Here is a 27,392-nt window from a genome sequence, read left to right on the forward strand (position 1 = left end):
CTTTTCTTTTTGTACTGGCAGCATGTCAAACATTTGCATATGCTACAAAATAATCTATAACATGACTTTAAAAAAAATTTTTTTAAGATTTATTTATTTTAGGGCAGTCCCGGTGGCGCAGCGGTTTAGTGCCGCCTGCAGCCCGGGGCGTGATCCTGGAGACCCTGGATCGAGTCCCACGTCAGGCTCTTTGTGTGGAGCCTGGTTCTCCCTCTGCCTGTGTCTCTGCCTCTCTCTCTCTATGTCTCTATGAATAAATAAATAAATTCTTTAAAAAAATTTATTTTAGAGAGAGCAAGCGAGAGCACACACATGCAAGGAGGGAAATGGGCAGAAGGAGAGGAAGAGAATCCAGCAGACTCCCTGCTGAATAAGGAGCCTGACATGGGGCTCGATCCCAGGACCTGAGCTGAAATCAAGAGTCAGATGTCGGGACGCCTGGGTGGCTCAGGGGTTGAGCATCTGCCTTGGGCTCAGGGCGTGATCCCAGGGTCCTGGGATCAAATCCTGAATCGGGCTCCCTGCATGGAGCCTGCTTCTCCCTCTGCCTGTGTCTCTGACTCTCTCTCTCTCTGTGTCTCTGCTGAATAAATAAAATCTTAAAAAAAAATTTTTATGTGAAAATGATCTGGAGGACAAAGTTCATCTAGGGCTTCTCTGATGACATCCCCGAAAGCAGTGTTAGGGGGCACCGCTCGAGGATGAGAGAGACTCCATCCTTTTCAGGACAGCATATTGCTCTGTCAACTTCTGCTGTGGACACTGGCAAAAATTTTCTTAAAATTAGGAGACAAATTATACTTAAAATAATAAAAAAAAAAACTTTCACGTTAGCCTCACAAAAGTCCAAGAGATTTCTAGTAAATTCTAAATGCATTCCTAGGCTAGATCAAACATATTTAGTAGGATAAAAAGTATTTACCTGAAACCTACTGTAAACATCAAGGATAAGACAAGGATTATATAACATAATCCTCTTATAGGACATAATTCTAAGAATTCTCTAGTCAACAAATTAAGACAAATATTAGAAAGGAAGAAATAACAGATTTTTTTTTTAGCAAAATAATGGCATATTAACAAAACCTAGAGTGTCAAGTGAAAAACTACTAAAATAAAAAAGAAAGAGAAACTACTAAAATAATAGGAATTCAGTGAAATGGCCACAAAGTTAATAGATATAAATCAATACTCTTCCCTTCTTAGATAACCCATAACCAATTAGAAAAATATAACAAGGAAACAATAACTTCCCAATCCCAATATCTTAACAAAAGTACAATATTCACAGAGATAAAATTAAATTCATTAAGCAGCTAGGTATTAAACTTTACAGAAAGACCTAAGTTATTTCATTCTTTCACGTATTCATCAAGGCCTTTTTTTAAATCTCCAGTATCGTCAACCTACAGCGTTACATTAATTTCAGGTGCACAATATAGTGATTCAACAATTCTACACATTGTTCAGTGCTCATCATGATAAGTGTGCTCTTCATGCCCTTCACCTGTCTCCTCCGTCCCCCCACCCACCTCCCCTCTGGGAACCAGCCCTTTTGTTCTCTATAGTCAAGAGTCTGTTTTTTTGCTGGTCTCTTTTCTCTCTCTTTTTTTTTAATTTTATTTATTTATTCATGAGAGACATAGAAAGAGAGACAGACTGAGACACAGGCAGAGGGAGAAGCAGGCTCCATGCAGGGAGCCCGACGTGGGACTCGATCTTGGGATTCCAGGATCACACCCCGGGCCGAAGGCAGGCGCTAAACCGCTGAGCCACCCAGGGATCCCCTCTTTTCTCTTTGTTTGTTTTGTTTCCTAAATTCCACATATGAGTGAAATCATATGGTATTTGTGTTTCTCTGGCTGACTTTTTTCACTTAGCATAATTCTCTCCAAATCCACCCATGTGTTGCAAATGGCAAGCATTAAATCATTTTTTAAAATAAGACAAACATGGTCCCTGCCCCCATAAGACTCGCTATTTGTTGACATCAACAATTCGAAATATTATGCTCATAGATGAAAACATGCCATATTACACAGCTACAATTTTGTCCAAAGTACGCTATGAATCTAATGAAATGTCAATCAAAACCCCAGGTACCATTTTGGGGAAACTTAACAAAATATGGAAGAAAAAATGTAGGAGAGAAAAAGCCAAGAACATTTGGAAAAGCATAGTAATAAAGGAGGCTTGCTCTAAGCGCTATTAAAAGACACAGGGAAAAAAAATAAATAAATAAAAGACACAGGGATTAAACAGTGAGCAATGGATAGACAATGAAACCAGGCATGGGTCAGAAACAGGCGGAAGTAGGTTCAAGAATCGGGTATATAACAAAAGCCAGGGTTCCACGGAAGTGGGAAAGGCTGGAGCACCCAGCAGGTCCAGACAGGAAAAAGGTGGCACCCACAGATGGCACGCCAGATGCAAATTTAAGGAAAGGGCTAATACAGTGAGGTGGGCAGGGTTAAGGGAAACCACAGGGGTGGAACCTCCAGGGCCATTAGAACCCCAGAGCTAAAGGGTCAAGAAGGAGAAGAGGCTTCTCCAGGGAACCCTGGAGACAGACACCCGGGTGGCTCAGTGATTGAGCATCTGCCTTCAGCTCAGGTCGTGATCCTGGGGTCCTGGGATCAAGTCCTGCATCAGGCTCCCTAGTCAGCGGGGAGCCTGCTTCTCCCTCTGCCTGTGTCTCTCTCTCTTTCTCTCTCTCTCTGAGCTTCTCATGATAAATAAATAAAATCTTTAATCAAAAAAAAAAAAAAAAAAGGGAAAGAAAGAAACCCTGGAGAGATGGCTACCTGAGGTAGGCCCCCAAAGCCACCAGGACCTTCCCTCTAGGAATGCAAAAGGAAGCCAGCCGAGGAGCTTGGGGTATAAATGCCCAAACCTCCCCCACCTCCTAGCCCCTTAGTGCTCCTCCCCGTCAGCCACAGGCCACTGGAAGCCACAGAGCAGGAGACTGTTGCGGCCTCCCTGGCACAGAGCAGGATGGAGGAGGGTAGATGGGCGTGGGGTGTCACAGGGAAGGGGCCACCCTCCAGCACCACACATGGCTTCTCTACATATAGTCCAGGGGAAACTGGCTATCCATTTGGTGAAAATAAAAAGTCAGAGCCCTATACCTTGTTTTTTGCCCCCCCGACACACGCTAATTCCAGAAAAAGATGTGATATAAAACACATTTGAAACAAGACAACTGGGCAGCCCGGGTGGCTCAGTGGTTTAGCGCTGCCTTCAGCCCGGGGTGTGATCCTGGAGTCCTGGGATCGAGTCCCATGTTGGGCTCCCTGCGTGGAGCCTGCTTCTCCCTCTGCCTGTGTCTCTGCCTCTCTCTCATGAATAAATAAATAAAATCTTAAAAAAAAAAAAAAAAAAAGAAACAAGACAACTGGGAGAAACAATAGCACAATGTTGATGCCACCCTGGCGTGGAGGCGCCTTTCTGAAGATGTCACGGACGCACAACTGTAAAGAGAGGAGCTAGTAAGTTCAACAACACACAATCTCAGTGGCAAAAATACATATATTACGCTTCTTAAACCAGTTCCTGCTTGTATGACAAAACTTAAATTAAGGAGAGAATGTACCAAGATGTCTTTGTAACACATATAACCGAGGGTTAATATCCTTCATATGTAAGAGCACTCTAAGAAATAAGCAAAACTGTGGAAAATCAAAGGGCAGAAACGGTCATTCTGAAAGGGAAGAGCAGGAAAGGGCAAAGAAACACACCCGAGAACGTATTCAACGCTAGCACCGATCAGAGAAATGCCAAGTGTAGCAAGTCATGATTTTGCCTGATTTCACAAAAATCAAAAAGCTACCAAAAAAAAGTCAAAATGGTCACTGAGAGCCAGCATGACAACGTAAGGTGTAGGATGAGAAGCATAGCGGGTAGGAATGTAAGACGGGCCCACTCCAGGGGTAAGTAGGTCACGTCCTGTCTCCCACCTACCAAATCCGTTTCTAGAAATTACCCAAAGAGAACACTTGGGTGGTGTGTGCAGATGCTCAGTGTTGGGCTGCTGACAACACCAAGCACTTGGGAGCTGCCAAAAGAACGAGATTAACAACCACCCTGTTCAGCACCTACCACGGGCAGACACCACGCTAAGCCCTCACGGAGGGAAGGGGGTGAGTCACACGCCCTCGTGAGTCAGGCCCCGATTAGAGGAAGAGCCCCAGTGTCCGAAGATTAAGTGCTGAGCAGGTTGCCGAGCTCAGTGGGGAGGGCTGCTGGGGCTGGGAGGGACCTTGCCGGGTCTTGGTATTTTTCCGAATGTTTTGCAACTCTGTTCTTAATCAAAATAAAATACATTAAGCTGTTATTTAAAAACCAAAAAAACAAAAACCGCAACCCAAATTCCCTGGAAAGGGAATTTATTTTTGGTGGTGCCTTTTTTAAGATTTTATTTATTTATTTGAGAGAAAGAGAGAAAAAGAGAACACACGTGAACAGAGGGGAGGGGCAGAGGGAAAGGGAGAAGCAGGCCCCCTGCTGAGTGGGGAGCCCAAGGTGACTCAGACCCATGCCTTGATGAAGGCAGGCACTTGACCGACTGAGCCACCCAGGTGCCCCTTGGTGGTACCTTTGAATGAGGCCATTTGAAAGCCCATTTATTTAAAAATAGAACAAAACTGGGCACCTGGGTGGCTCAGTTGGTTAAGTATCTGCCTTCGGCTCAGGTCATGATCCCAGAGTCTGAGGATCCAGCCCTGCACCGGGCTCCCTGCTCAGAGGGGAGTCTGCTTCTCCCTCTGCCCCTCACCCGGATTGTGCTTTCTCTCTCTCAAATAGATAAATAAAATCTTTAAAAATAAATAAAATAAAATAAAATAAAATAAAATAAAATAAAATAATAAAATAAAATAAAATAAAATAAATAAAATAAAATAAATAAAATAAAATAAAATAAAATAAAATAAAATAAAATAAAAAAAAAAAATAGGGGCACCCAGGTGGCTCAGCAGTTGCGCATCTGCCTTTGGCTCAGGTTGTGATCCGGGGGTCCTGGGATCCAGCTCCCGCATCAGGCTCCCTGCTCGGTGGGGAGTCTGCTTCTCCCCCTCCCTCTGCACCCCCCATTGCCACTTGTGCGCTCTCTCTTTCCTCCCCCTCTCTCAAACAAATAAAAATCTTTAAAAAACTAAATAAGTAAAAATAAAAATAGAACAAAATCTCAGCGTGAAGCTTTGCTGACCATGAAATGCCACAGAGGTGCCAGACAAGCCGCACATTGAAGTGTCCTCATGAAACAGGCCAAACCACTCGTGCAGCACCTGACTATGTGACTCTCCGACAGCCACGTGGGAAGGAGAAAACACAACGTCCCCAGATGTTCTCATTTTCGTATGACTGACATTTGAAGAGTCTCTTTTGGGCTAAAATGACATGGTTGGAAGCCTCAGCTGAATAGCACTTGGCCATGCCTGCAACATGTGATTTTTTTCTTTCCCTCCACTGAGTTTAATGTGGAATTCAGCACGTGACACACTTGGATCCTTACAGATGCCCACGAAATCTCCAAATTGGTCCAAGTCACCCTCGCACACGCCTGCACTCTTGCAGCCCGGGCACCAACCAACCAACGGAATCGTATAGAAACCACGCTACAGAAGCACCTAAAGACATTTCCACAAACACCAGGATTGTCTTGAGACTCACAGGCACGTGGCAAATGTCACATCTCTAAGTTCGGGCAGCCTGGAAACAGCTGGCACAAAGCGGCAGCTCCTGGTGTTTTCCACCCAGAAAATCAAATCTGAGGGACGACCAACGTCCCTAGTCAAACTCCAAAATAAACCCTAAATCGACAGGGACCAGGACCTAGACGTAAACAAGGCGGCAGTCAGGAAGTCCCCGCGTGAAAGAGCTTAGGTCAACAGACTTGCAGTCTCTGCTCCAGAACAAAGGGCAAGTGCAGGAGCTTTCAAAGCACTGATTGCTTTTATTTATTATTTTTAAGACTTTACTCATTTAGGGGATCCCTGGGTGGCTTAGCAGTTAGGCGTCTGCCTTTGGCTCGGGGCGTGATCCTGGGGTCCTGGGATTGAGTCCCACATCGGGCTCCCTACATGGAGCCTGCTTCTCCCTCTGCCTGTGTCTCTCTCTCTCTCTCTCTCTCTGTGTGTGTGTGTGTCTGTCATGAATAAATAAGTAAAATCTATAAAAAAAAAAAAAAGACTTTACTCATTTATTTGAGAGAGAAAGCGAGAGACAGAGCATGAGCAGAGGGAGAGGGAGAAGCAGACTCATATTATCAGGCAGGCACAGATGGATAAATCTGTGATTAAGTAACTACAGCGAATTGGTTGAATCTAGGTCCTAAGTATATAAGGATTCACTGCAAAATTCTCTCAGGTTCTAAGTTTAGAAATTTTCATAATAAAATGTTGGGGGGGGGGGGGGGGAAATGAGCGATTCTCCCATAAACATGGCCTAAATTGGTTACTGCATTTAAGAACAGAAAATAGGGTACAATTTTAAAGTCCCAAAGCTCGTCCTTCACGGACAGCCCGTGGCTTGGCCTCCTGGGGGGGACGCAGGGCAGGCCCAGGTTTCTAAATTGCCTTCCCGGGCCCTGAGCCTCGGAGGGACCAGAGACAGCACGGGGGCGCAGGAGGGCAGTACTGGGTCCAGGGGCGCCCTGCAGAGATCAGCTGACACCGGCCCACTGGGCGAGGGATACACAAGTCCTGGTTTGTCCTTTTAAACAGTGAGTCCAGTGTCCACTGCTTTGAGACTTACCTTGAGAACGACTGAGAAGTCAACGTCCTTGGTTTCCTTCAGGCCAAGCGGAATCAAGGGGACCGTAAACGCCTCCCTGGAAGGAACACAGTATATGAACATCCCGCTCTGGGCCCAGTGGCCCAGCTCAGGGGCCCCCCACCACCTCCCCCACCACCCAGGACAGAGATGCCTCTGGTCACATTCCTGCCTCTGTTCTAAACCCCATCCCAGCACCCTGGGACTCCTGGACCACACAGCCTACCGCATGAGGCCTACCACCTTGGCCTAGGTCCCGACTTCAACCGTTCTTTCAGGGACTGTGCTGAGGACCTCCCACGTGGCAAGTGTGCCTGCTGTGCACGTGGCTCCCAGACCTGGGCACACCAGCTGGCCAGGGGGACCCCCTTCATCAGCTCCCAACCCCAACCTCCTCCCTCCTCCATTCCTCACCGGGGCAGGGACCCCTCCCCAAACCTGGCCCTCGGGGGCCTCCTCCAATGGGACATCTCCCCCTAGGGGACCCATTACCTGCACGGGGAAGACCTTGAGAGCAGGGACCCCGTATGACAACTAAATATACCCAGCTCCAGCCCAGGGTCACACCATGGCCAGCGACTTGTCCCCTATGTGGCTCCCTACCAACTGACCACTCAGTTACCCCCCAGGTCACCCTGGAAGTATGCCCTGAGCCTCTGTTCCTAGGGACAGGGGCAGGGCCAACAGGAAGGAAGGGGGACTCGGGCTGTGTTTTGCAAACAGAGACTTAGCTCCCTGACCTGTAACAGAAGACCTCCCGGGGCCGCTCAGCCCGCCGGGGAGAAGGCCAGGCATGCCGGGCAGGGTAGTGGACAATGCAGCTGTAAGCTGACACTGCCTCTGTGGCCGAGGGAAGAAACCACGGGCTGTGCTAAAAGCAGGCGAGATCCAACGGTGGGGGTGCGTGGCTTCCAAGCCCGCAGGGAAAGCTGGAACCTGCTGGAAGGGGGGACAGGGTGGGCCGTGCCTCTCTCTGGGCCCCAGCACCCTCCTGCCCTCACCCCACCGGGGCTGGAGGCAAGGACTGCTGTCCCCGTGACTCCCCAGCCCCAACCTTGCGCTACCCTAACTTTCTCCACGACCTTGCAGCTTGCCCAGCCGACCCTCTCCTCTGGGCCTGCCTCACAGGAATGTTTAAAGATCAATGGTGCTAAGTAAGAAAGAACCTGCTCCGAAAGCAGGATGGGGGCGGATGCAGACCCAAGGTGTCATTATGACCCTGCCCAGCTGTGTCCCCTCCTCCCGAGGGCACGGGGAACCGGGTGGCCACCGGGGAGCCACACTGTAATCACGCGGGGGCCTTCCACGCCCGTCCCCGCAGTGGCCACCCTGCACTCCGGCCCAGCGAGGGGGAGCATGACACAACACCCTGCACGTATGCGCAATGTTTGGCCCCGCCTCGCTCACTCAAGGAACTTCAACCTTTGGGCAAAACCCTGGAATCTAATACCACAGTGCAGGTGGGGAGAAGCCTCCCACCTGTTGTTCTGATTAGGTGTGTGCATCCCCCGCCCCCAAACGGGCGGCTCACAGGTGAGCGTGCCTGGGCACAGGGATGGCCCAGGGGCAAGAGCAGAGGCTTCACATGCTAACGCTTTCCCTGCGGCCATGAAAACACCCACAGGCGTGCAGAGGATTGGGGGTAATCAGGAAAAGCACATTCCAGGGGCACCTGGGTGGCTCAGCGGTTGGGCATCTGCCTTGGGCCCAGAGCATGACCCCAGGGTCCCAGGATCAAGTCCCACATCGGGTCCCCTGCATGGAGCCTGCTTCTCTCTCTGCCTGTGTCTCTGCCTCTCTGTGGGTCTCTCATGAATAAATAAATAAAATCTTAAAAAAAAAAAAAAAAGAAAAGAAAAGAAAAAGCATACTCCAAAGGTGACTCGGGGTTCCCACCTGTCAACCTTGTTAATCCACAGACCTATTTACTGAATTTCCCCTGGCGCTCACCTACCTTTTGAGAAGCCTCATTTCCCCACGCAGGGTTGGGAAAAGAAGTTATTTCTCCTTAAAGATGGACCTCTCTTTCAAAGGTAGTGCACCTTGGGGAGACTTTCTGAGCTTTCTTTTCTTTTTCCTCTTTTTAAAATTTTATTTAAATTCAATTTGCCAACCTATAGTATAACACCCAGTGTTTCTGAGCTCTTCTGAAGGGCCCACCTCAATAGTGCGCCTCCCAGCAACACTCCCTAGGGGGAGGCCTCTGAATTGCAGCATTTGTTTCTCAAAGATGTATTGGGGTACGCTTCGGAAGTGTGTCCTCAGGGAACTCATGTGGGTCCCCTGATCTTTGACATAAATGATCCCTGTCAAGCTGTTTCCGCGTTTTTGTGTCCCATCAATAGAATGACCCAGGCAGGCCTTGTGCACGGTGAGGAGGAGGGCAGGGGGAAGAAGGGAAGGCAGTGTGGGCCCCCACCAGGCAGGCTGGCTCTCAGCGCTAACCACAGACGTGCGTCCAGGACATCGTTACGGCAGAGCCACATGACAGGTGCCATCTCTTCATCTGCTCCCAGCTGCACAGCACCCCCATCGAGCTACATTCCCAAGCATCCTAGGACAACTGGAGGCGCAAACCTCAAACCGATCAATCCCTCTCTTCCCAAAGTGGGGTCGGCCTCACCCTCAGGCCTGGGCACCATCCCTGAAACTGCAATTTCCCAGGCTCAGAAGGTTAACTGGAAGAGAGAGTAACTGGCGCCACTTACTCCGTGCTCTGATAGACTCCCACTGAGATGTTCAGCCCTTCCAGCTCTTCCTTGAGCATCTGCAGGTCGGAGTTCACGAAGCTCAGCTCCAGGCGCACCTGCTCCCGTACCTTGTGGTTCGTAGCTACTCTGTTAGAAGAGGAGGGAAGGGAAAGTACCTTCAGCCACGCTGCCCAGCTGCCGGGGAGAAGACCTCCCAGCCCCCATAAGGAAGTTCTGAGGGTTCACTTGCAGATGTGAGTGCCAGATGTGACCAGGTGAGATGTCTCAGAGGCGCTCAGCACCTGGCCCATCTTGAGCCACGTCTGCCAGTAAACGGACCTGGGACAGAGCTGATAAACTGCGCTGCCAGACATAAATCTTAAAAGACATCCCTGCAAAGAATTAGCTTTGAGAAAAGAGAACAGCTCCCAGCCACCCAAAAAAAGGCATAAATTATCCCTTTGAAAGGAAATGGATAAGAAAACAGAGGGGGAGGTAACACTCCCCAGCTCATTTTCTGACCCAAACCAGAGGAAGGCATCACAAAGAAGCAAAACAACAGATAGATATCCTTCATGAATATACATGCAAAAAAAAAAAATCCTCGACAAAATATTAGCAAACCGAACATGGCAATATTTCACAAGGATTATATATTACAACCAAGTGGGACTTATCCCAGGGTTGCAAGGTTGGTTTAAAATCTAAAAAAGAAAAAAAAAAATCTAAAAAAGCAATCATTGTAACATACAATATGGATAGGACATAGGATAAAAAAAAAAACATGTTTATCTAAATAGATTTTAAAAAAGGCATGGGATAAAGTAAAACACAGATTCATCATAAAAATTCTCAACAGGGGTGCCTGAGTGGTTCAGTTGTTAAGCGTCTGCCTTTGGCTCAGGTCATGGTCTCAGGGTCCTGGGGTCAAACCCCATGTTGGGCTCCCTGCTCAGCAGGGAATCTGCTTCTCCCTCTCCCTCTGCTGCTCCCCCTGCTTGAGCTCTCTCTCTCTCAAATAAAAATAAAACAAATTCTCAACAAACTAGGAATAAAAGAGAATTTACAAAACTCCATAAAAGGCATCTATGAAAACCTGAAGCTAACATTGCACTAGGGGTGAAAGACATGCTTTTCCCATTAGGATGAGGAACAAAGCAATGACATCCACTTTTTTTTTTTTTTTAAGATTTTATTTATTTAGGGCAGCCCGGGTGGCTCAACGGTGTAGCACCTGCCTTCAGCCCAGGGCCTGATCCTGGAGACCCAGGATCGAGTCCCACGTCAGGCTCCCTGCATGAAGCCTGCTTCTCCCTCTGCCTGCGTCTCTGTGTCTCTCATGAATAAATAAGTAAAAATAAATAAATTAATTAATTAAAAAAATAAAATAAAAAGATTTTATTTCTTTATTCATGAGAAACACAGAGAGAAAGAGAGACAGAGGCAGGCAGAGACACAGGCAGAGCGAGAAGGAGGCTCCATGCAGGGAGCCTGATGTGGGACTCGATTCTGGGTCTCCAGGATCCTGCCCTGGGCTGAAGGCAGCCCTAAACTGCTGAGCCACCCGGCCTGCCCCAGTGACATCCACTTTTGCTATTTCTAATCACTACTGTACTGGAACTTCAAACCAGTGACAATAGGTAAATAAAGAAATTAAAGGCATGTGGATTGGAAAAGAAGAAGTAAAACTGTCTTTATTCATAGATGACACAATCTGGTATGTAGAAAATCCCAACACATTCACAAAACACATACTGGAACTGATAAATTTAGGAATGGGGACACCTGGGTGGCTCGAGCGGTTGAGCACCTGCCTTCAGCCCAGAGTGTGATCCTGGGGCCTAGGGATGGAGTCCCACATCGGGGTCCCTGCGTGGAGCCTGCTTCTCTGCCTCTCTGGGTTTCTCATGAATGAATAAATAAAAATCTCAAAAAAATAAAAATAAAAATAAAAATAAATTAAGGAAGGCCACAGGATAACAATTCAACATATGAAAATCATTTTTATCTCCACTACTCTTAAGATGAAATTAAGAAAACAATCTCATTCACAACAGCATCAAAATGTGTAAAATACCTTGGAAGACATTGAACAAGAGAAGCGTAAGATGTGTACACTGAAAACTACAAAACGCTGCATATTAAACTGAGAGACAGGCCATGTTTAGGGATTGGAAGATCCACGAATGTCAAAATGTCCATTTTCCCTAATTCATGTCAGTTCAATGCAGTTCCAATCAAAACCCCAGTGAGCTTTTTAGTAGGTATTGACAGACTCGTCCTACAATGCATATGGAAATGCAAAGGACCTGGACGCCAAATAATTTTGAAAAAGAAGAACATGGGCAGCCCGGGTGGCTCAGCATTTAGCGCCGCCTTCAGCCCAGGGCCTGATCCTGGAGTCCTGGGATCCAGTCCCGTGTCAGGCTCCCTGCGTGGAGCTTGCTTCTTTCTCTCTCTGCCTGTGTCTCTGCCTCTCTCTCTCTCTGTGTGTCTCATGAATAAATAAATAAAATCTTAAAAAAAAAAAGAAAGAAAAGAAAAAAGAACAAGGTTGGAGGACTTATGCTATCGGATTTTAAAGCTCACTATAAATCCACAGCAATCCAGATAATGTGGTATTGGCGTAAGGACAGGCAACAGAACAAAACAGATAAATCCTTACATTTACAATGAACTGATTTTGACAAAGGTGACATTTCAAGGGAGAAAAGACAGTCTTTTCAACAAATGGTGCTGAAGCAGTTGGACATTCCTAGGTGTGCCCCGTCCCCAAGACCACCCCCACATGCAGTGATTCACCGGGAGGACCAAGAGGACTCCCAGTGGAGTTGTACTCATGGCTCTGAGTTATTTCAGCAGAAGGGGAAGGTGCACGCATGAGGCCTGGAGGGAACCAGGCACAGGCTGCCACGAGCCCTCTCTCCCAGGAGTCACCCAGGACATGCTGAGTTCCTCCAGCAGTGTTTTGACAGCACGTGTGAAACGCTATCTACCGAGGAAGCTCACTCGAGACACAGTGCCCTGGGTTTTTTTCCTGGGGACTAGTCAGGTAGGCCCTCGCGTCTAGTGTGCTCCAAAATTCCAGACCCCCAGAAGGAAAGCAGGTGCTCGGCATGAACCGCACTGTTTGTGCAAACAGTTCAGGCACAGTGAGCCTCTCTTAACCAGTCCTGGAAATGGTGGAAACTATCCCGAAATTAAATTTCCAGACACCAGCCAAGGGCCAACCTGGCAAGGAGGCTGAGGATAGCTGTCTCGGGTCTGCTCTGCTAACTGTTTTCCCCACAATCAAGAGAAAAATAAACCTTGACCTACATCTCACCCCTATACGTAAATATTAAGTTAAAATGGATCAGAGACTTCAGTATAAGAGCTAAAACTCTATCGCTTCTAGAAGAAAATATAGAAGAAGATCTTCATGACCTCGGGCTGGGCAAAGTGTTCTTCACTATACATCAAAAGTACAATCCATGGAAGAAGAAATCGAATTGGATTCTGTCAAATTTAAAAACTTCTGTGATTCAAAAGACAGAAAAAAATAATAAAATAAAATAAAATAAAATAAAATAAAATAAAATAAAATAAAATAAAATAAAATAAAATAGGGCAGCCTAGGTGGCTCAGCAGTTTGGCGCTGCCTTCAGCCCGGGGCCTGATCCTGGAGACCTGGGATCGAGTCCCGCATCGGGCTCCCTGCACGGAGCCTGCTTCTCCCTCTGCCTGTGTCTCTGCCTCTCTCTCTGTGTTTCTCATGAATAAATAAATAAAATCTTTAAAATAAAATAAAAATACAATAAAAATAAAAATAAAGATAAATGAAAACAGTGGCAGCCCCGGTGGCTCAGCGGTTTAGGGCCTGCCTTCGGCCCAGGGCGTGATCCTGGAGTCCCAGGATTGAGTCCCGGATTGGGCTCCCTGCGTGGAGCCTGCTTCTCCCTCTGCCTGTCTCTCTCTCTCTCTCTCTCTCTCTCTCTCTCTCTCTCTCTGTGTGTCTCTCATGAATAAATAAATAAAATATTTTTAAAAAAATGAAAACACAAGCCACAGCCTGGGAGAAAAATATTTGCAAATCAGATATCTGGCACAGAATTTGTGGGACACGTTTGGTGGCTCAGTCAGTTAAGTATCTGCCTTTGGCTCAGGTCAGGATCCCAGAGTCTTGGGATGGAGCCCTGCTCAGGCTCCCTGCTCAGCCTCTCCCCCTGCTCCTCCCCCTACCCCTCCTCATGCTCTCTCCCACTCTCTCTTTCTCTCTCTCATTCATTCACTCTCTCAAATAAAAATCCTAAAAAAAAAAAAAAAATCTGTTTCTAGAATATATAAAGAGTTCTGTTAATTAAATAATAAAAAGACAATATAATCTTTTTAACAGACAAAAGATTTTTTTTAACTGAGATCTAATTGACATGCAACATTATATTAGTTTCAGGTATAAAACATAACGATTCCATATTTATATATATTGCAAAATGATCGCCACTATAAACCTAGTTAACAGTCACCACCACTTACAGAATTCTTTTTTTTTTTTTCCTTTTTTAGTTTTATTTATTCATGAGAGACAGAGAGAGAGAGAGAGAGGCAGAGACACAGGCAGAGGGAGAAGCAGGCTCCATGCAGGGAGCCCAAAGTGGGACTCGATCCCAGGACTCCAGGATCACGCCCTGGGCTGCAGGCGGCGCTAAACTGCTGAGCCACCCAGGCTGCCCCAGAATTTTTTCTTATGATAAGATCTTTTAAGATTTACTCTCTTAGCAACTTTAAAATACTCTGTACAGTATTATCACCTACAGTCACCATGCTGTACCTCATGCATCCCCATGACTTGTTTATTTTATGACTGAAAGTTTGTGCCTCTTGACCCCCTTTACCTATTTTAGCCATCTCCCGACCCCCAACTCTGGCAACCAACCATCTGTTCTCTGTATCTATGAGCTTTTTTTTTTTTTTTTTAAGATTCCACATATAAGTGGGATCATCAGTTTTCTCTTTCTGTTTGACTTATTTCACTTAGCAAAATTCCCTCGAGGTCTATTCATGTTGTCACAAATGGCAAGATTTCATGCTTCTTTATGGCCAAACAACATTACACTGTGTGTGTGTGTGTGTGTGTGTGTGTGTGTGTGTGTGTGATCTTCTTTACCCATTCACCCATGAATGGACACAGGGTATTTCTATATCTTGGCCCATTGTAAGTAATACTGCAATGAACAAGGAGGTGCATCTATCTTTTTGAGTTAGTATTTTTGTTTTCCTCAGATAAATACCCAGAAGTGGGATCACTAGAACACATGGTAGTTAGATATACTTTTTTTTAAAGATTTTATTTATTTATTTATTCATTCATTCATTCATTCATGAGAGTCACAGAGAGGCAGAGACCCAGGCAGAGGGAGATGCAGGCTCCCCTCAGGGAGCTCGATACAGGACTCAATCCCAGAACTCCGGGATCACCACCTGAGCTGAAGGCAGACACTTAACCACTGAGCCACCTGTGTCCCCGCAGTTCTATTTTTAATTTGTTTTCCATAGTCGATGCATCAATTTACAATCCCACCAACAGTGCACGAAGGTTCCCTTTTCTCCATATCCTCACCAACGCTTGTTATTTCTTCTCTTGTTGAGAATAGCCATTCTAAGAGGTGTGAGTCGCACTGTGGGTTGGATTTGCCTTTTCCTGATGATGAGTGATGTTGAGCATCTTTCCAGGTCACCATTGGCCATCTTATGCCTTCTCTGGAAAACTGTCTATTCAGATCCTCCGCCTGTTTTTTAATCTGATTGTTCTTGTGTTATTGATTTGTAGGAGCTTTATATATTTTGGTTATTAACCCAGTATCAGATAGATGATTTATAAACATTTCCTCCCACTCAGAAGGTTGCCTTTTCATTTTGTTAATGGTCCTTGCTGTGCATATTTGTAGTCTGACGTGGTTCCACTTGTTTATTTTTTTGCTTTTGTTGTTTTTGCTTTTGGGGTCAAATTCAAAAAATCATCACCATGATCAATGTCAAGCGGCTTACCTCCTATGTTTTCTTCTAGGACTTTTATGGTCTCAGGTCTTGTGAGTCTTTAAAATCTATAAAGAGGGGATCCCTGGGTGGCTCAGCAGTTTAGCGCCTGCCTTTGGCCCAGAGCGCGATCCTGGAGTCCTGAGATCGAGTCCCACATCGGGCTCCCTGCATGGGGCCTGCTTCTCCCTCTGCCTCTGCCTATCCCTCTGTGTGCATATGTCATGAATAAATAAATTTTTAAAAAATCTTTAAAAAAAAAGATCTTTCAAAATAAATAAAATAAAATCTATAAAGAATAAGTCTTTAATCCATTTTGAGTTAATTTTTGTTTATCCTATAAGACGGTGGTCCACTTTCCCCATCACTAAGAGACTATCCTTTCTCCGTTGTATATTCTTGGCTCCTCTGTATTAAGTTAATTGACCATTTACGCACAGGTTTATTTCTGCACTCCGTTTCATTCATCTATCCGTGTCTGTTTTTATGCCAATACCACACTGTTTTGATCACTATAGCATTGTAATATAGTTTGAAATCAGGAAACGTGATGCTCCAGCTTTGTTCTTCCTTCTCAAGATTGCTTTGACCACTCTGGCTCTTTTGTGGTTCCATGGAAATTCTGGCATTGTTTCATCTATTTTTGAAAAGTGCCATTGGAACTTTGATAGGGATGGCATTGAATTTATAGATTGCTTTGGCTGTCTGGACGTTTGAACCATATTAGTTCTTCCAATCCATGAGCATGAGATATCTTTCCGTTTATTTATGACTTCAGTGTCTTTCATCAGGGTCATAGTTTCCAGCATACCGGTATTTCACCTCTTTTGTTAAATTTATTCTTAGATATTTCATTATCTTTGATGCAATTGTAAATGGAATTATTATCTTATCTTTCTGATAAGTCATTACTGGTGTTTAGAAATACAATAAACTTCTATATGTTGATTGTCTATCCTGTAACTTTCTGAATTCATGAAACGAACAAGACTTGAATAAACATATTACTAAAGAATAGATATGAATGGCTAATAAGTGCACAAAAAGGTGTTGGATGTCTTGAGTCAATATAGGGAAATACTAACTAAAACCATAATGAGGAAACATCCGTTGGCTCCACGGTTGAGCATCTGCCTTGGGCTCAGGGTGTGATCCCAGGGTCCCGGGATTGAGTCCCACATCGGGCTCCCCGCAAGGAGTCTGCTTCTCCCTCTGCCTGTGTCTCTGCCTTTCTCTGTGTGTCTCTCATGAATGAATGAATGAATGAATGAATGAATGAATGAATGAATAAATAAATAAATAAATAAATAAATAAATAAATTTATTTTTAACAATGGGACGCCTGAATGGCTCAGTGGTTAAGCATCTGCCTTCAGCTCAGGGCGTGATCCTAGAGTCCCGGGATCGAGTCCCACATCTGACTCCCTGCATGTAGCCTGCTTCTCCTCCCTCTGCCTATGTCTCTGCCTCTCTCTGTGTCTCTATAAATAAATAAAATCTTTAAAAGAAATTTTAAAATTAAAAAAAGTTAAAGAGTAAAGTAGCATTACTCTTAATAGTCAAAAAGTAAATGGGCCAAATCTCTGGTAAAAATCGAGAGACCCATTAACTGACAAATGGATAAACAAAATGTGAGATATCCCCAGAATATTACCCTGTTAAGCAACATGAACGCATAAATTTTACCCAAAGCCTCAAAGCAGACGTTTGGACACTTGCTAGAAGACTTCAGAAGTAAGAAGACTCTAGAAGTAAGGGTGCTCCCCTTACTTTACAGATTAGGAATCACTGCAAAAATCACACTGGCAACTACAACCAAGTACTGAGCCAGGCCTTGCGGGGCACATGCCCCTGAACCATCCCGGCAAGTCCTCACATTCCTCCAACCAGCTACCAGAACTTCTTCCTTTGACAGATGAGGACGCCTGGAGTTCATCAGCCAAGAGCTCCAGCCAGCCACAGAAATGGTACCTAATCGCCTTCCCCCCCAACCAGCTGATGAAAATCCAGCCACCTGTCATGGGCTTGCTCTGTTCACCGCTTGTCAACCTTTCCTCCAGGCAGTAAAATGCTAAACCTCTTCCCCTACAGTCTGCCCTCTCCACTGGGGCTCTCCTTGCCTCCCCACGTATTTGAGCTCATCCATTTCTCTCCATGATGTATTTATATGTATCCTCTCCCTTCTCTCTCTCCCCTGCCCATCACTGAACTCCTCCTCCTGGACCCACAAGCTTACGCCACAGAAAACACCACGCTTGACCCTGGCTGCAGATATGCTGACACTTGCCCTGTCACTACTCAGTAAGTCTTCACATGTGCACATCTGGGCTTCCCAGCAGGGCAATGAGATATTGGAAGCTCAGTTTGGTGACGATCATTGGTTTGGGGATTTGGGCGGGGAGGCGAGGGGAGCCTGATTACCAGCACGAAATACATTTTATATCACAACGCAGTGTACACATCTACATACCCCCCAGAACAAGCCGCACGAGCCCAACTTTGAAACACATGCGATGTGTGCCAACATATCCAATTCCATCCTAGTCAATAGCCTATTTTTTTAAAAGACTGATATCCGCAACTCTCCAATTCTGATTCTCTGACACCAACTGGGTGCCCAGCAATTCAATTTGATTCACTTCCCACAGTTTAAAGGCTCAGTACCACAAGACTGCCCCCACGTCAAGTGCCAGTCACAAGGTTGGGGGTGGGGTGGGCACCTGTACTTGTGACCGACCAGCTACAAATCAAGGGCTCCCCCAACACCCTTCTATGATAACTTGCCAGAATGACTCAGAAAATTCAGGAAAACACTTTGCTTACATTTGCCATGGTTTACTTTAAAGGCCACAACTTAAGAACAGTCACATGGAATAGATCCAAAGGTCAAGGAGGGGCGAGCAGCTTTCACGTCCTCTCCAGGCACGTCACCCTCCCAGCATCTTGATGTGTTCACCAACCTGGAAGCTCCCCAACCTCATTGTGAGGGGTTTCCATGGAGATTTCATTACTTCATTACGCGGGCACAACTGATTAAATCATTGGCCATTGGCAATTGAACTCAATCTTCAGCCCCCTTCCCCTCCCCAGAAGTCCAGGGTAGCATTGTAAGTTCCAGGTTTGGTCTTTCTTGGCTAATAGTCCCCATTTTGAAGGCCCTGTTCCCATCATTAAGGAGTCACCTAACTAGCATACCGAAGGCAGGCGATTCCAAGGGTTTTAGGAGCTCTGCACCAGGAACCAAGCACAGAGACCAAATATAACTATATATATTTATATTTTTTATTTATTTTTAATTAGGCTCTATGCCCAACATGCGGCTCGAACCCACAACCCTGAGATCAAAGTCCCACACTCTACCAACTGAGCCTGCCAGGCACCCCACCCACCCAAATATTTATTTTTTATAATACCACAGCAACTCAATGAATTGATTTCATTACACAGCATGAGTCACAATCGGCCACTTGTAAAATCTGTACCACAGAGATGTTTCAGAGAATGTAGCTGATTCACTAGCTGATAATGTCCAGAAGGACACAAGGGAAAAAACTGGGAGAAGCTTCTTCTTAGCCCTGGTTTGCCTCTGGCTGAACCAATGGGTATGAAATGTGTTCCACGTCATATTCCCTTCTTCATACCGCCTGCCAGGAAGCTCAGAGAGGAGCTGGGGCCCATGTCTAACAAAGGACATAGAAGTTATAATGGAGAACAAGACCTCTGCCCTCTATTTCCTCTTGTTTGTCCCAGAAATTGGCACTTTTCCATGTGATGGAGGCTCAACAAATTTCAGCTGATGTAAGAACAAATGGCAGAGTAAAACCCCTCTCTAGAAGCAATGGTGGGGATGGGGGAGCCTGGTTCTCTGCAACAGAGTGGATCCAACTTAAATACAACAATTCATACCCTAAGAGCCTTGCCCAAACATCTGCAGATCCTCCAAATAGGCCAACTTGATTTTTCCACCTCTATATATTGACTTGCCACTTCCCTTCCCTCTTGACTTGTCAATTTGAGATTTAGAATTTGCAACAGATCAACAAGCTGCTCTTCGGACACAGACCTCTGTGTGGGTCACTCTGGAAAAAGCTGGTGGCCAAGCAGGGCTTCAGGGTCAGTTTCCACAATGCTAACCTTCGGCTACAATAACGGATCGCCTAGAGTGTGCGCTGCTTCTCTTACAGATGATTTCTCGTGGATTCCTTGGTGCAAGGGAGCTTCTCAAATAAGGTAAGTCAATTAAAAATACGGGCATCCCTGAGTGGCTCAGCAGTTTAGTGCTGCCTTCAGTCCAGGGTGTGATCCTGGAGTCCCAGGATCGAGTCCCACTTCGGGCTCCCTGCAGGGAGCCTGCTTCTCCCTCTGCCTGTGTCTCTGCCTCTCTCTCTCTCTCTCTCTCTCTCTCTCTCATGAATAAATAAATAAATAAAATCTTAAAAACAAAAACAAAAAAATAAAAACGATGTATGTGCCCAGGTTGGAGGAACAGCCTGGGGTAACATAAAAAAATAGAATCAGCTGGCCCAAATTAGGGATTAAACCAGAGCCTTGGTCTCCTCGATACTGGTGCACGAGCCAAACTTTGGGCTGAGTCTGGGCTGCCTTTCCAAAAGACAACAAATCGCTTCTATGGGCCTCCTTAGAAGAACATGGCTTTGGTTTTTTTTTGTTGTTTGTTTGTTTTCCTCACCTTCCCCTTGGTTGCAAACCTCCTCTGAGAACCTCATGGCCCAACAGCTGATATTACAGACAAAAGAGCCCTTGAGGCCAACCAGAATGAGGCACAGGGCACTTCTGCCCCAAGTCTCCAGCCTACGTTCTCCACGGCCTCCCTCTGGCCTGCACCACCAAGGAAAGGCCTCTTGCCTTGGGTTTTTCATAAAGAGCCCGCATACACTTGCAAAGTCCAGAATGAGAGAGAAGGTGCCTCACTGACTCGCTGTGAGTGATCGACCCAACACGCATGAACAGGGACGGAAGGCCACATTCAATGATTTCCTGAGGGTACTGACCGCATCCACGCATTCTTCCCCTGAATTTGGAGCCGCTGAGGCCCTCTTCACCTTAAGCAGCCCCTATGCGATAACGGCTTGCTTCTCTGCTCCAAGTGCAAAATGTCTTTAACATCCTGCTTTTTGTCTTAAACACACACGTGAATTTTGAATGTTGACCCATATAATTCCATTCGCTTCACTGCAACTTTTTTCTCCCAAGTCTTTCAGTAAAATTGTCCCCCACCCCACCCCCCACCAGGAACAGGCACATTGACGAGCACCAAAGAGCACCAAAGACGTGCACCAGCTTTGGAGACCTTGCTAGTACAGTTTGACCTTAATCCATCTGACCCCAAATCCTGCGAGTACCACCTGGTGGCCTCATGTGGCCACCCCCCGAGGGCAGCAGAACAGCCGGTCTGGCAGGACATCGGCTCCCAGTGGAGAAGTGCAGAAAGACAGGCCTCAGGGTTGCCGTGAGCCCCAAAGGCCACGGGGGGCTCACACACCCCACAACACAGACACCTTCCAGCCTCCATCAGAACCAATGGTGTGAGCATCCACTAACCCCAAGTCACTCTTGTTACAGCTGAGGCTACCCCTGGTCACCCCCAACCCAGGACTTCATGACCTGCCGGACCAGAAGTTACAAACTGGAGGTCAGGGGGGATTGTTCACATGGTCCTCAGGGGGTTCTTTCTCCCCCGTCGAAGTAGGTGCCAATATCTAAAAATTCAACTATCAGATTTTTAAAAAGGGAGAGAAAAGGGTCAGATCTCTATCTTCTCTTGAAAAAAAAAAACAAAAAACAAAAAACAAAAACAAAAAAACCCGCAGAACGAGCAACCATAGCCCTCCCCTCCATATGAGGCAAACTGCAGGCGGCCCCTCCAGGGAGTGTGTGCTCTGCACTTCGCCACTGTCCCCCCCCTCCCCGCTCCCTATTACTTCGCAGACTGGGCCCAGCCCCTCCAGCCCCTGTGAGCCTCAGAGTGGGCCAGCCCTGCTCTAGCCCAGAAGGTATTGGGGTGCAAGAGGGGAACCCGAAGCCCAAAGACGTTAAATGGCCTGCCCTGGCACAAAGGCCCCATTAGTTAAACTGAACTACGTGGCAGCTTGCTTTAAATTTCACAAAGACCAGGGACGCCTGGGTGGCTCAGCGGTTGAGCATCTGCCTTGGGCTCAGGGCGTGATCCTGGAGTCCTGGGATCGAGTCCTGCATCGGGCTCCCTGCATGGAGCCTGCTTCTCCCTCTGCCTGTGTCTCTGCTTCTCTGTGTCTCTCATGAATAAAATATAAAATCTTTAAAATAAAATAAAATAAATTTCACAACGACCATCACTGTTTCAGAGAAACATCATCACATTTCCACCCCAGCTTTCCTCAAGGGAGGGCAGGGTGTTAGGAAGAGAGAGAATATTGTCCTTGCTTAGCCTAGAAAAGTAACTTTAAAATACCTGATGCCTTCCCAGTAAAACTCCAGGAAGCTCATGGATTCTGGGTGGACAAGGCTCAGAGGAGGAGAAGACCTTGAAAGGGTACAAAGCCTGGCTCCTCTCAATGCCCGTCCCGCGTCACAGCCCCTACTAATGCAGGTAAACCCTGGGACTCCTGCATTCCTGCATTTTGGGGGCAACACCCACCCAAATGCTCTTTTTTTAAGGTTTTATTTGGGGTGCCTGGGTGGCTCAGCAGTTGAGTGCCTGCCTTCAGCTCAGGGTGTGACCCCAGGGTCCTGGGATCGAGTCCCGCATCGGGCTCCCTGCATGGAGCCTGCTTCTCCCTCTGCCTGTGTCTCTGCCTCTCTCTGTGTGTCTCTCATGAATAAATAAGTAAAAATAGAATACATTTTATTTTTTTTATTTATTTATTTATTTATTTATTTATTTATTTTTTTTTTTTTATTTATGATAGTCACAGTCACAGACAGAGAGAGAGAGAGAGGCAGAGACACAGGCAGAGAGAGAAGCAGGCTCCATGCACCGGGAGCCCGATGTGGGATTCGATCCCGGATCTCCAGGATCGCGCCCTGGGCCAAAGGCAGGCGCCAAACCGCTGCGCCACCCAGGGATCCCTAGAATACATTTTAAAAAATTATTTTTATTTATTTATTTGAGAGAGAGAGAGAAGAGAGCAAGCGGGGAGGGGCAGAAGGAGAGGGACAGAGAATCTCAAGCAGACTCCACACTGAGCGCAGAGCCCAACACGGAACTCGATCCCACGACCCTGAGATCACGACCTGAGCCGAAACCAAGAGTTGGACGCTTAACCAACGGAGCCACCCGGGTGCCACCCAAACACTCTATCTTTATCTGAGGGCCTTGGAGCGACACTGAGAACCTGAAAGCAGGCAGGTGCACACACAGGACAGCGGGGGCCCAATTTATGACGGAAACTACCCCTCGGCAGCAGGGACAGCCACCTAACCAGCCACCCGGGGACAACCACAGGACTTGGCTGGGCGCCCTATTTGTTTTCGGGAAACCGTTGGTGCTGCCAGAGTCAGATTAATAAATACCTTTAGGGTTCTCTCTCACAACATTCTCCAGAAAGGGCCACTTTGAACTTTTAGGTCAACTACGAAAATCATTAACAACCCCACCCTACCCGGCCAGCTCCACAACTGCCAACCCGACAATGAGCTTGAACCACTGGGCTTCGGAGCCTGTTTGCTGCTGCCGTTAAAAGAACAAGCAGCCAAACCACCCCGGTTCCTGCCTTAGCAAGGCCAAGGCCCCCCCACCAGAGAGGGCCTCCCTGATGGCCTGTTCCTATGGCTGCGCCACGCTGTCACACTTCCCTTTCATCGACGCCCTAGAAAACACGGCCCCTGACATGACCAGACTTGTCTCCAGGGTGTTAAGGTCCCCCCACAAGAGATCAAGCATCGTAAAAGCAGGGCCTTGTTGAACTGCCTGCGGCCTTCTCCTCTTGGACCTCAAACGCTGCCTGCCACTTCCTGGGTGCTCAACAAATTCATTTCCTGGGTGACCAAGCAGCCCAATCAACTGCAGCCCGCTCCTGGGGAGCCGGGGTCCAGGCTGCCAGCCTGCCCCCCTTAGCCACAGAGCTGGCCCCATCAAAGTGTCAATCAAAAGAGGCAGCCACAACTCCCACGGGGGAGGGGGCGTGCAGGATGGGGATGCATGCAGCCTTCCCAGCCCAGGGCCGCCGCTCCCGAAATCAAGGGCCTCTCCCCAGCTACACCGGCCACATGAAGCCCACTGCACTGTGCACCTGACCGTCCTCAGCTCCAGATTTCCCTGGGGACAGGGACACCGCCAGACTTTTTAAAAGGTGAAATGTTGTGGAGCGCCCGGCTGGCTCAGGCGGTGGAGCGTGCAACTCCTGATCTCAGGGTCGTGAATCCGAGCCCCAGGTTGGGTATAGAGAAGACTTAAAAATAAATAAGTAAATAAACTTTTTTAAAAAGTGTCGGGCGGGGCGGGGGGGGGCACCTGGGTGACTCAGCGGTTGAACGTCTGCCTTCAGTTCAGGTCATGATCCCAGGGTACCGGGATCGAGTCCCGCATCAGGTTCCCTAGTCAGTGGGGAGCCTGCTTCTCCCTCTGCCTGTGTCTCTGCCTCTCTCTGTGTGTCTCTCATGAATAAAGAAAATCTTAAAAAATAATAATAATAATAATAATAAGGAGGTGAAATGTGAAATATCCTAAGTTTCGCAGTATCTTCCAGTAATAACCTAGCTTCCATCCTGTTACAGGAGTAGCTAGAGAAGAGGTTCCCAGAACCCTGGCCGCCCCAGGACTCGTGTTCTCTGTTAGTCTACGCCTATTGGTGCCAACACAAGGCACAGCACCGTCGTTCCTGAGCCCATGGTACGTGATTCCATCTTCTGGGCCTCTGCAGGAGCTCACAATAAAAATGAATGAAAGTAAGTCATACAGGCCATAAAAGAACATCCAAACACGGAGGGGTAACATGACGAGTAAGAGTCACCTCCACCCCCATCCTGGGTCTTGCTCCCAAGAGATGATTCTCAAGGCTTCTTTTTCCACCTTTTCTGGAAAACGTGTATTTGCACAAAAGCAATTGCACAAATCCCCGAAACACATATGCAGGGTGTGGTGTCGTGCATCTTTCTGTTCTGCCACTTAGTATCTCAGACATCTTTCCCAGGGAGCACATACAGAAGGATTCAGACGCGAAGCTATGCTAAGTGATGATCAGAAACCCTCCCCCTGCCTTTCCTGGGTGCTCAGGTGACCGGCCGTGTGCAAGAGCTGATCACACTCCTTGTGCCTACCAATGACCGTCAGAGTACTGCCGCTGTTACGAACACCTGGCTTGGTGTATTTGCTTTTCCCAACCACCTCCGAGCAGCCTCTGGGTGCCCAAAGGCCTCCGACAGCGCAGCTGACCCACTGGGAACACCCAACAGCCATATCCTGCCAGGTTTCCAGGTGCCCGGCCAGGTTGCCGGGTTCCAGGTGCCCACGAGCGCCCCACGTCCCTTTCCGAGGCTGCAGGAGGCGCCTGTCTCACTCGGCCGGGCAGCAGGCACAGTGTGTGCCCTGATTACCCAGGGCAGGAGGCGGCACGAGGGCTGCCACGCGTCACCCCCCGGAACTCTGGCGGTAGAAGAAAGTCTGTATTCTTCATAAAGAAGAGGAAGCTGGCAAAGGGTCCCACGTTGCACCGAAGGGTGTGGGGAGGGCTCCCAGCCGCCTCTGACACAGGTGAAGTGTCGCTGAGTCCTACGCTTGATAAGTAACTATTTTGCCACCAGAGCATAATAACGAGTGCCCCAAGGCCACGGGGCTGTACTGGGCCTGTATTAGAGGGACGGACGCTGGCAAGAAAAATGCCCCACTCCCTTCCTCCGGCCTTCCCTTCCTTTATACATCCAACAGTCACCACCGGTGATTCTAGGCCAGGCACAGCATCTCCACTAGGCCACAGAGAAAACGACAGACAAGTTCCCACAGAAAGCAGGGAACGTGATCAGTGGCTTCCCCCCCTCCCCGCCTCCCAATCACACAAACAGCCTGGGTAAAATACTTGTCTTTAACATAATCAAGCTCTAGGCCAGGAAGGGCCTGCTCCAGGCCCTGGGAACAAGGAAGGAACCCCCAGAGTTTAAAACCAAGAGCTAGCGTGGAAGCTGGGCAGACCTGGGAGTTTAGGGATGATGGATAGGCCCCGGGAGAGGCGGACTCCCCTGTGAGGCAGAGGAGTAGCAGTCACTTACTTCAGGAGGTTTTCTGCTCCCGTTCTCATCCGCACGGCTTTCAGGATCTGCTGGTTCAAGGCAGCCCTCTGATTCTGCAGTTTGCTCCGGCCAGTTTGCGCAAGGGGATTGCAACCCTAAGGGAAAATGAGAGAGAAACCTTTAGAGGGTCCGCCAACTCTAAAACCGATGATAGCTTTAGGATAACAGAAACGTCTTCAAAACTAACCTGTTCTAAAAAGTAACATCAAGACGGCAAAGACATAAGATATCGAAAAGTATAAAAGAAAACAAAAGTCACTTACGGCAACACGATTCCGAATACATTGCTTTGGCCCCCCTGCCCACGTATTTTACGCATAGTGTTACTTTTCACGTTACTGCTGTGCTGGGAGTTCCCAAGACCAGCCCCGTGTTCGGGGACTCACTAGGACTCACAGGACTCAGCACGTAACTGCACTCACAGCTGCATGACAGCAACCTAGTAAGGACACAGCTGGATCACAGGGGGAAAGACACAGGTGGAGGCTGGAGCAATCCACGCGCGGGCTTCCTTTCCCATGAAGGGTCACATAGAACATATTCTCCCCCCAGCAACAGAAATGCAGCGGCCGTGTAGAGGATGTCACCGCCCATGTTGGCCCATTAGGAAAATCAATGCCCGGGAATTTTCCTGGGGACTGATCCCCAAGGCACCCCCTGCTAGTGCATACCCAGATTCTAGACTCCCAGAAGGAAAGGAGGTATCCATCATAAACCACATGGTTTGTGCCAATCTTATTATCAGTTAGGGGATAGAGGGAACTCTTCAACAGCCGCTTCCCAGATGCCAAGGAGGGGCCAACCTTTGTAAGCAGCCCCCCGCCACCCCGGAAAGTATTTTTTATAATCTCTGCCAAGTTGATATGCAAAAACAGGTGTCCTGTTCTTCCAATTTGCGATTATTATTGGTAAACTTTTTCTTTCATTTATTAACTGATCACTTGAATTTCTTCTTCAGTGGACGGTCTGTTCATTGTTTCCCAGAGTAACTGGACTGCAGAGTTTCATTCTGAAAAGTTTAAGATCAGAGTAAAAGTTTCATTTTAACCTACTAGTGTGCTTCCCACCCCGGCAGGTAAAAGCCCTGGGAGCCAAGGGAGGGCTCCATTCCTTTTGAAGCTTATCTTTTTACATTCTGCCCATTGGGGGGGGGGCTGTGGTTACCCCCATGGGGTGGCTGGTGGGCAGCACCCCTTGAGGAGACGCCCTTTCTCTGCAGCTGTTCCCCTGCCATTCAGCTCTGCCCCACCTCTGCCCAAGCCATGGCCTTCACCCCAACGAGGGAGAAGTTATTCAGAACCCTAATCTTCTCAGGGATTCCCCACATCAGTGCCCTTTGGACCAGTGGGTCAGAAACGAGTTCCGTTCCTCCTTCCACAAAGATCTCGTTCTCACTTGCCAGCAGGTCACCACCCACCTGCCCCCATGCAGCCCCCCAAGTACAAATTACACAGATTTTCAGAATCCAAGTTGGAATGGTCTTACACGGGACGCCTGGGTGGCTCAGTGGTTGAGCGTCTGCCTTCGGCCCAGGGCGTGATCCCTGGGTCCTGGGATCGAGTCCCAGATCGGGCTCCCTGCGAGGAGCCTGCTTTTCCCTCTGCCTGTGTCTCTGCCTCTCTCTCTGTATCTCTCAAGAATGAATAAATAAAATATTAAAAAAAAAAAAAAGGAAAGGTCCTACAGTTAACC

At 47.5% G+C, this 27,392-nt stretch overlaps 1 protein-coding gene across 1 annotated transcript in view; it reads right to left on the reverse strand.

Annotated features, from left to right (window-relative positions):
* The window catches only part of RHPN2 (rhophilin Rho GTPase binding protein 2), a 59,720-nt gene that overhangs the window by 21,171 nt on the left and 11,157 nt on the right, over positions 1-27,392 (reverse strand). Inside the window, exons 2-4 of the mRNA XM_026010170.2 lie at positions 25,680-25,795; positions 9,480-9,608; positions 6,754-6,829 (exon numbers count right to left, since the gene is read on the reverse strand). Of these exons, the coding sequence (XP_025865955.2) occupies positions 6,754-6,829; positions 9,480-9,608; positions 25,680-25,795 (321 nt within the window). The remainder of the gene's footprint in view (positions 1-6,753; positions 6,830-9,479; positions 9,609-25,679; positions 25,796-27,392) is intronic.

Source organism: Vulpes vulpes, chromosome 1 (assembly GCF_048418805.1).
Source record: "Vulpes vulpes isolate BD-2025 chromosome 1, VulVul3, whole genome shotgun sequence".
Classification (NCBI taxonomy): Eukaryota; Metazoa; Chordata; class Mammalia; order Carnivora; family Canidae; genus Vulpes; species Vulpes vulpes.